This window comes from Theropithecus gelada, chromosome 12 (assembly GCF_003255815.1).
Source record: "Theropithecus gelada isolate Dixy chromosome 12, Tgel_1.0, whole genome shotgun sequence".
Lineage (NCBI taxonomy): Eukaryota > Metazoa > Chordata > Mammalia > Primates > Cercopithecidae > Theropithecus > Theropithecus gelada.
This window is the reverse complement of record NC_037680.1, coordinates 62,358,624-62,368,954: the sequence shown is the minus strand read 5'-3', so window position 1 is coordinate 62,368,954 and position 10,331 is coordinate 62,358,624. Positions and strand designations below refer to the sequence as shown.

Below are 10,331 nucleotides of genomic sequence, written 5' to 3'. Positions count from 1 at the left end.
AGATAAAGACTACAAAGAAAGGAATGTTACAGCTGGGCCACCGGGGGTGACATCACATATTGGTAGGCCCATGATGCCTGCCTGAGCCTGAAACCAGCAAGTTTTTTATTAAGGGTTTAGGGGGTGTAAGAACAGGGAGTAGATCACATGCTTCAAGGGCAAAAAGGAGAACTACTGGTAAGGGTCTATGTTCAGCGGTGCATGTATTGTCTTGATAAACATCTTAAACTACAGAAAACAGGATTTGAGAGCAGAGAAGCAGTCTGACCATAAATTTACCAGGGTGGAGTTTTTCCCCATCCTAGTAAGCCTGAAGGTACTGCAGGAGACCAGGGCATATCTCAATCCTTACCTCAACCGCATCAGACAGACACTCCCAGAGCAACCGTTTATAGACCTCCCCCCAAGAATGTATTCCTTTCCCAGGGTATTAATATTCATATTCCTTGCTAGAAAAAGAATTTAAAGATATCTCTCCTACTTTCACGTCTGTTTATAGCTCTCTGTAAGCAGAAAAATATGGTTCTTTTTGCCCAACCCCACAGGCAATCAGATCTTATGGTTGTCTTCTCTTGTTCCCTAAAAATCGCTGTCATTCTGTTCTTTTTCAAGGTGCACTGATTTCATATTGTTCAAACACATATTTTACAATCAATTTGTACAGTTAACACAATTATCACAGTGGTCCTGAGGTGATGTACATCCTCAGCTTACGAAGATAACAGGATTAAGAGATTAAAGTAAAGACAGGTGTAAGGAATTATAAAAGTATTATTTGGGAACTGATAAATGTCCATATTAAAATGAAATCTTCACAATTTATGTTCATCTGCCATGGCTCCAGCCAGTCCCTCCATTCAGGGTCCCTGAATTCCCACAACAGAATTTGAACCATCACTAGTATTATTTTAAGGCAATAATCTGTACCCTTCATATAATATTAAGCTTATTCATGGGTTCCAAATTATTATAGTACAGAAATCAGCACAGACTAAATCTGTCCTGTCACTTGTCTTTAATCAACCTAAGAATAATTTTTATATTTTTAAGTTATTGAAAAAATCAAAATAAAAATACTATGTTATGACATGTAACATTAAATGAGATTCAAATTTCAGTGTTTATAAAGAAAGTTTTATTGAATCACATCCACATCTATTTGCTTATGTGTTGTATATGGTTGGTTTTATGCTACAATAGCATAATGGAGTAGATTTGACAGAGAATCTACAAACCTAAAATGTCTATTTTCTAGCCTTTCACACAAAATGTTTTCCACTTCGTTTTAGTAAAACACATAATCAACAACCTAAGAAATAATTTCAATTTTATGAATCTTGAAAGCTTTCTTCTGCTTTAGCATTAGTCATTAGCTAGAAGACTAATTTTACTTTTAGAAATTTCAGCTACTACAGGTTTTATCAGGTAATAATATATATTTTTTTCAATTCAGTGTTTGATACTTTTAGCACATTTACCCTACTAGTTCAGTTGAAAATAAAGACAATGTTTCTTATACATGTCTAACACAAAAGTATTTCTGGATGGTTTTTCCTAGGACTTAAATTTCTCAATAATATTAACCATTCCTTACTAAATTTTGTCAACTTCAAGGACTAATTCTGAACTTGACGTTCTTTCCTCTAATTGAGTCAGAGAAAATGGGAAATTTCCTTCACCATTAAAAACTCTCTTAAATCAGAGTATCTTACATTTATATATTATTCAATTGATAAGTATGTGAATCAGAGTACTTTAAATTTTTACAGTGAAATCTTATGTTGAAAGACAACTTATAAACACATAATATCTAAGTTTGGGAAACATCATTGGTTTGGATGACATCTGTAAGAATGCTTTCAACAACACTGTCAACTAATGCAAACTGATGTAGAGTGAGCTCTTCTGAAAATAATTCAGAAATGAATTTCCAGCTATTTCTCACCAACCATAATTTTTTAGAAGGTCTGCATCTACAAGTTAGGCAATTTTGTATGATCTTTGGGATTAATCTATTTTTAAGAGATTATTATAAGTAGACTAAACCTCCAGTTAAATAATTTTATTATTTATATGTAAACATTTAACTAGATAATCACTTTTTTCTTTCCTGTCATTACTGCACCAGTCAACTTCATTAAAGGAAGTTTGGTGTTTTAAAACAAAACTTTTTCAGAAATTTCTGCTTTATTACTGGCAATTGTCAAGAAAATTTTAGATAAAATAGAATACACATTCTCTAAAAATTCCTGAGTCACCATTTTTGGGTGACAATATTTGACATTCTTTCCTGGCTGCTTGGTCCATCTGTTGAATCTCTTTATAAAACCTCCTTGGATTCCAGAGGCAAATATGCTGATGTTGAAACTATATCACAAAGTTCCAAGTTCAGCTAATTTTGAAAAATTTATCACTGCACTAGCTAGCCACCTTATTAAATTTTTCCCATTACTTTTTGTTTTTACAAATGGATCTTGATCTCTATATTTGAGTATAATATTCCTGAAAATTATTTAATAACTTTATTGACCAATGATTTCTTGATTGATATTTTATCCATAAGAAGTACCTTACTTGTAAGGATTTTTTTTTTTTTATCACAGGGGCCATTTTATGCATATATGGAATTTATACAGTTATCGCTTACTTTCAAATGATGCTTTATCTACAGTTGGATCATTTTGCCTGGGAGACATAAACTAAACTAACTTTACTTACAGGTGGGAAAAATTTATCTGGTATAAATCCTTTTATTTGAGTATCTAAATATGCCTTTAACAATAAACTTGTCCCTTACATAGTTTCATGTTCAGCTTGGTTTTCATCTCAATTTAATAACTATCCCAGTAACAACATCCTATAAAATTTAACAGGAGAAATCAATGTGCATTTCCTGGTGGGTAGTGTGAGTTGTCTAGTTTAATAATTATATGTTTAGTCATTTAACTCTCATGGCACACAAGTAATACTAATTATTAACATCTCTTACATCAAAATGCGTATCCAAAGCATTTGTTAAACCCTTCTTTTACCTGGTCCCTTTTATGCTTCCTTTTGCTTTTATTTTCAGTAGTATAGGAATCATCTTATAAGACACTATACTATGCTTTAAAAACCATTTTATTTTCTAAGAGAAGTAAGCATACTTATATCAGGTACAAAAGCTTCAGTGTTCATCCTTGTGAGCTGGTGAGGAAGATGTGGAATTACTGGTGTTACGTAGAGAAAACACCTTTGACAAAGCTGAAGACATTTTTGTCAGCATTTTAGATCCTTGTTTGGAGACATCAGACTTGGGAGTTTCTGTGGACAAAGTAAACAAGAAGAATGATATCTTTATTTTTGGATGCTGAGGTCAAATACCTTGCCTAAGGTCATATGAGTAAAAGGTGGCCCAGCTGGTAATAGGGTCCAGATTTTCTGACTCTCATGACATCATTATGCCTACTGTACTATAAGGCTCCTTTAGTCAAGTATGCAAAAGTCCATTTCTCTTTTCTCAGCAGAACACTCTCTGAAAATGTCTAATGAGTTAAAAGCGAAAGTAACCTTCAACTCTACACAGTGTGGACACCTATTTCAGAATGCTCAAGAGAAAGTAGAAGCACATTAAAAATACTATAAATTCTCACCTACTTTAAGTAAATTTTCCATTGACTGACCCCAAGTGATTATTTATGTCATGGAAAATAGGATTGTGTAGGTAATGAAAGAGTTCCTATTTGGATTTTTTTGCACCATTTATTCAGCATGAGGTTTTAAAGAATATAATCATCTCAGTTTAACAAAATTATTATTTTATACATAAAGAAATAATTTTATATGTAAAGAAATAATCATTTATGTGCTTTTCTGATACTTCATAAGTTGTGATAGGGTTACTAAAATCCTGTATTTTCTTGATTGTAGTACATGACACTCAAAAGTTATAAATTTTAATATAAAACTTTAATTCCCAGCTTCTTTTGAAAAAATGGAAGAACTAGGAACAATCTAGCATGCCAATGATTGTAGCTGAGTAGCAGCTGCCTCCTTCAAAGGCAGCATGCCATCTCCCATGAGTCACACACCCCTTCTCAACCTGCTGCTGTTGTTTATGGTACCTACCTTGCTCTTATAACCATTTGAGTGTGTAGACAGTGATGATGTCGCATGAGATTGGGATTTGAAACGTAGCTCTGCTGCTTGTTAGCTGTGGGATAACCTTGGATAACGTATTGTCATTTTTCTCTTTAATGATTCTCACTTTTTTTCTTTAAATAAAATGGGAATAGCTAGGGCCTGATATATTTTAGTTATATTATCTATTGTCCCTTTGGTGTAAAGATAGAGAACTACATAATTAACTGAAAATTGGTATTTATATAAACAGTAAGAATATTATTTCAATCCCATTTTGATAATATGCAAGGGGAAAGTCACTCATTTCCAGGACAGTAATAAAAAATTCTAAACTCAAAATGATGCAGTTGAGAGTTTAATTACACCAGTTGTTAAAATAGTACATTTTGTACCTGAAGTGACTTCCTTTGAGGGATTTGCACTGCCAAGAACATCCTTGGATCTTTCAAAGATGGTGATAAACTGCCAAGGTAAATTGAAATACAAACTGAGTCTTTCACTGGACACTAAACACTAAATATACCCATAAATCCTCAAATCCACTAGATATACCTATAAATACCATTACAGTATCTTACATAAAATATATCTGTGCTCTGCAATCTCAAAGAATTGTTCAATAAGGCTGAGGCTCATAATTTTTGGAAAGTAAGATGCCTAACATTGACACTTGTTATGAATGCAGGTTTTGGCTAGCACTAAATGAGGGTCAATGGTTCAGCCATATTAACTCATGAAAAATCTCAGCTCTATCTGCCCCCTCTATCCTTTGATTGAATTGAAAAAAGTTAAAAATTCTTTTCTGAAAAAAGATGTAATAGTAAGGGGAGAAAAAAGGATGTTCACTTTGTAACCCCAAATTTTCTTTTATTGAAATCTTAGCCACTGCAGAGTCTGGAGCAATAAAGTGACTCTGTGGACCTGGTTGTGCTGGGATTGTGTCTCCAGTACTAGCTTTACTCTATAGACCTTTATCAATTTTGAATGCAAGAGCAGCAATTGTCCCAGAGAGGCATAAAGTAGCCTGGGACAGGTGGTGGGGCTTCAGCTATTCTGAAACTATTCTAAAATGGTAGATTTGAAGGGTACCAGAATTCTGTAACTATTCTAAAATGTCATCTGTTAAAAATCAATAAAACAAGGCTTAAATACATGTAACATAAGAGGAATGCGCAGTGTCTATATCAGGTAAAAAGCAACAGATACTATTACAAGAGTTTTACCATAGTTCCTCCAAGAAGACTTAAGGGTGCTCACGTATTAAGCTATTGGAAACAAGATAACTGAGGAATAAAATGGGGCAGAGACAATGTAAAGTGCTGATTCTCAGTTGTGTATCCATAAGTTTAACCAACTAAAGATAAAATAAATGAAAAATAATGGACAGCTGTATGTATACTGAATATGTATAGACTTATTGTTCTTGTCATTATTCCCTAAATAATACAGCATAAGAACTATTTACATAATATTTACATTGTGTCAGGTATGATAAGTAATCTAGAAATAATTTAGAATATATGGGAGGATGTGTGTAGGTTATATGCAAATATACCATTTTATATAAGGACCTTGAGTACCCCTGAATTTTGATATCTTTTGGGATTCCTGGAATCAATCCCCTACAGCTATGAGGGGATGATAGTACTTAAGTTATGCTGAAAACGTGTATCTGTTTGTTAGATACAAGAGTGCTTACCCTTACTTAATGGAGCATTGTTAAAATCATGACTTTAAAGTTTTTAATCTAAAAATTTCAAAACCTTGGCTATGTCGGAGTTGGCATCTTTTGACCTTTTCCTTGAAAGCTGTAGATATTGTCTTTGTTCTTTGTATGTTGAATCATTTTGGAATGTATCCTGCACATTATATGTAAGTAGTCAGATTTTTGGTCCTTTCAAAATCCTGTAGAGGATATGTGTGTGTGTGCGTGTTTTTTTATTTTGGTAGGTAATTGACTCATTATGTTCAGATCACATATCCTACCCTGCCTCTCATGGCTGTGGTTTCAATTTAATTTCTGTTTTCAAAATTTTTGTAGCTTTGAGTATCCTTATGTATGCACTACTGTTAAGAATGCAGTTCAATTTCTCGAAGACTTTTGTCTTTGTAACTTCAGGTAATTTCCAAATATGTACAATTCAGAGGGGGCATTATAAACAGATTTTTGAGGTTCCCCTTTCTGTGATTTTCCTCAATGCCTGACTCTCATTAGCCCCCTTTTCTAGTTCTATGGCTAAAATGCTGTGGCTTTAGCCTCTGTGTGTGTGCTGTTTCTAGTTTATATCTGCATCTACCACTAAGAGTAAAGTGACAAGAGAAAGCAGAGAAAAGCACAACAGGCTCAATCAATACTCCTTAGTCTACTGAGGACCCTTTCCCTATTGGTCAGAGAATAATTTTCTTTCAGAGTTTTAAGTGGTACCTCAGCGGCCTCTGCTGCTACTGCCATGCAGCTTCAAGAGGGACCTTGCCTTGAGGCAGGGCCAAGGAGGGAGAAAAAGTGGGGATTCTCCCCAGATTCTCCATGTCACGGGAATCTCCTAACCGGTAAGAAAACAATGGTTTCTCTAGGAGCTATATTCTATCCAGTTGATCTATGCAATTCCAGGATTTGAGTTTCCCTGAGTCTTAGAGGATATGCAAATAAAATAACAAAACCCAGGAAACTCACAATGGCATTGGCCATTCTTTGAGTTTTGATTCCCCTGCCTAACTCTTGTTATTTATTTTTCAGAATCCTCAGTAGTTACCCACAGTGGTTAGTTGTAATCACTGAGAGAGGTAAGATGGAGCCTGCCTACTCCACCTTACCCAGAACTGGATTAGATAACAACTTTACCCATAATTTTACCATGGAAAAGGTAGCAAAGAGGGAAGGAACAAAAGCAGAAGGAGTCCAGATTAGCCAGAAATTCCACTTGACACACTGAGTGTCAACAGGTTCTTAGATTAGAGCTTCAGCATTTCCCTTCTGTTGCCATATAATTTTACTGTAAATTATAGTGTAAATTTACATATATGCAAATTATATGTAAAGTGTGGCCAAAATGGAGCCTGAGGTAGTTAAATAAATACTTATATTCACAAATGAGGATTAGCTTCAGTGGGTGACAAATCCAGTATCTTTGAACATTTAAAAAAATATATCTTAAGTGTAAGTTATAAGATTTTAAAAGTTGGTTCTGAAAATTGTACTATATTGCGATATGAGAAGTAACTCCATAATTGATAGCTTATGTTGTATGTGGGGGTGGAAGGACCCACTTGAAGGGTGATTAAACTGAACCAAGAAAGAAACAATCTGATTAAAAAACACAGACGAAGATGTGTAGCTTCACTTCTCATCGGAAACTTTATAAGAAAGATTTATAAAGAGGAAATTTTCTTGGCTCACACTGGGGAGTAGGTGGGCTTTGTAGAAAGTTGCCAGTAAAGAAGTAATGTTTAGGAATGCAGAAAAATAGAATTAGCACTCACTTCCTGCAAGCCATGCCCCTTCCATGTTTGAAGCTTCTGTTTTCTCCCCACCTCCCCAAGTTTCTCACTTGAGTCTACTCATCCTAGGTAGGGCCAAGTAATTCACTCCCTCTAGTGTTTTGCTAGAGACTGTAGTAACAGAGCTAATAAACAGAATTGTACTTAGATGCTAGGGAGAACCAGTATATTACTTTGTGCACCTAAACAAGAAATGATGACTTAACCAAAAGGATTTTGTCAACATATTTTAGTACACCAGGGACAGGCCTCAACTAGGAAGAGGGAGAGGGTGTAAGAAATTGTGAATAGGAGAATGCTTTCTGATATCCTTCAAATCATACCACACAGTCCCTGACTGAACTTTGAAAACTGAGTTGTTCTTAACTAGATCCTAATATATACCAATTAAGGCTAATTAAAAATACTTACCTTAACACTGCTTGCATGCTCTGGCTTTTGTTCCTGAGAACTTTCTGTAGAGATTTAAAAAAAGTAAAATAGTCTCTTTCTGAAGCATATATATTTGTTGACACAAATCTGATCATATTATTTATTTTTCACCAAAGAATCATATAATTTAAGCAGGTCGAAGAAGTTGTTATTTTAAATGTATAAGCAATTGGGAACAACACTGAAGTAAGTGAGAGCCCTAGAATGTTGGGGCATGTCTTAGCCCTTCAGTTAGAAATTTAGAAATTATGAAAGATGAAATGTAACATAGTGGGAGAGGCAAGCTCTGTAACTTAGTAGCTATACATCTATGCGCAACTATTCAATCCCTATAAGCCTGTTTGTTTACCTGTGAAATGAGGGATTACTCTATAGATGATTCTTAAAAGCCCTTCCAGGTCTACCACTTTCTTTACATGCCTACTTAAAAGCAGCTTATTAGAATAAAGAGGAGAGTACGGGTATTATTAAATAGTAACTTCTGGGAGAATCAGGAGAGCTTCGAGGCAATGCTCAGAGGAAATTTGGTGGAGTCTATAGAACCAAAAGTTGTCTGAGTTCCAGGGGAGGTCAATATATTAGTGAAATAAATTCAGGCAAGGAGGTAGAAATGACACTGTGAGAGAAGCTTCTCAAGAACCCACTGCAAGGGAAGCAGCTAACCTGCTAAGAAGGCAGAAACCCTGTATTTAAATCTTAGCTTCATTGCTTAAAGCTGTGTGAACACTGAACATCTAACTTCTCTGACTCTGTTTTCTCATACATAGTACGTGAATGAGACTGTCTTCCTTGGCTATAGATATCATATAAGAAAAAACTATGCATTTTATATAGCTACACTCATCACGAGCCAACACAAGCAATAACTATCTAAAGTACCCTTTGGGCCAATATGGGTTCTAAAAAAAAGTAACAGTAAAATCTCAATCAGCTCAAATATGAGAAGTGATTAAAATATCTGACAAAATTGGTTAGATTTCATTGTTGGTTGATAATCTTCCTAAAAAGCACCTAAATATATATTGCACATAATTGAACAGATTTTATTTTAAATGAATGAGAACATTTGGGTTTACTACAAGGGCAATGATTCCAAACACAAGTTTTTAAGTTTCTAAGGTATATGGGCTTCCAACTCCCCAGAAAAACTAGGAAGTTGTTTTGATGAAGAGGCATAAAAAATTTCCTGATATTTATGGGGCCCCAATTTTTGGATTTAAGTTATTTGAGATTTTATTGTATATATGAATTAGGAATGAATATATCTGGCCTTGATCTTTCCACTTAATTTCAGACTTAAATATCCAATTGCTTATGTGACATCTCAACTTGAATGTCTAAAGGATACCTCAATCTTAACGTAACCAAAAAAAAGAATTCTTGTACTCCTCCTTCACCTTTGGTTGATCCAATAGTCTCTCCTATCTCATTAAATCCTTGTATCTACTATAAACAAAGTAGTGTTTTAGGCTCTTGGTGATACAGCTGTTAACAGACAGAAATCTCCACCTTTATGAAGCTTACATTCTAGAGAGACAGTCAAAAAAACAATTAAAATACACACTATAACAGAAAGTGCTATCCAGTAAAGCAAAGAACTGGGATAGGTAGTGCCCTGATCAGAATTAAGTTGCAGTTTCAGAGTGTGGCCAGAGAAGACCTGAGAAAGTGACATTTGGGCCAAGATCTGAAAGTAAGGAATGAGCAATGCAGATATAGGGGAAAGAGTACAGGAGGATCAGCAAATCCAAGGGCCATTAATATATAAAGTGTTTGAGGAACAGCAAGGAGGTTAGTGTGATTGGAATGAATTGAGCCAGAAAGAAAAAGAGGAGTACCTTAGAGGGAGAATAGGATGTTAGGGTGATGCCCAGATGATGTAGGGGTTTGTAAGCCATTGTGATGACTTGAGATTTGGTTCTAAATGAGATGGGAAGTACAGTCATGCATTGCTTAACATGGTTACATTCTGAGAAATGCCTCATTAGGTGATTGCATCATTGTGTGAACATCATAGGATGTACTTACACAAACCTAGATGCTATAGCCTACTATACACCTAAGCTATATGGTGTGGTATGTCTTCTAGGCTAAACCTGTACAGAATGTTATGACACTGTATACTGGAGGCAACTGTAACACAATGGTAAGTATTTGTGTATCTAAACATAGACAAAGTACAGTAGAAATACAGTATTATAATCATATGGGACTACTATTTTATACTGGTCCATCATTGGCCAAAACATCATTATGTGACACATGACTTTACTTATTAA

General features: G+C 34.8%; 1 protein-coding gene across 1 annotated transcript in view; it reads right to left on the bottom strand.

The window, feature by feature from the left end:
• Window positions 1-3,102: 3,102 nt before the first annotated feature.
• Window positions 3,103-10,331, bottom strand: part of FSIP2 (fibrous sheath interacting protein 2) — a 104,187-nt gene continuing 96,958 nt past the window's right edge. Inside the window, exons 22-24 of the mRNA XM_025404893.1 lie at window positions 8,032-8,075; window positions 4,515-4,584; window positions 3,103-3,303 (exon numbers count right to left, since the gene is read on the bottom strand). Coding sequence (XP_025260678.1) covers window positions 3,167-3,303; window positions 4,515-4,584; window positions 8,032-8,075 — 251 coding nt within the window. The 3' untranslated portion in view covers window positions 3,103-3,166. The remainder of the gene's footprint in view (window positions 3,304-4,514; window positions 4,585-8,031; window positions 8,076-10,331) is intronic.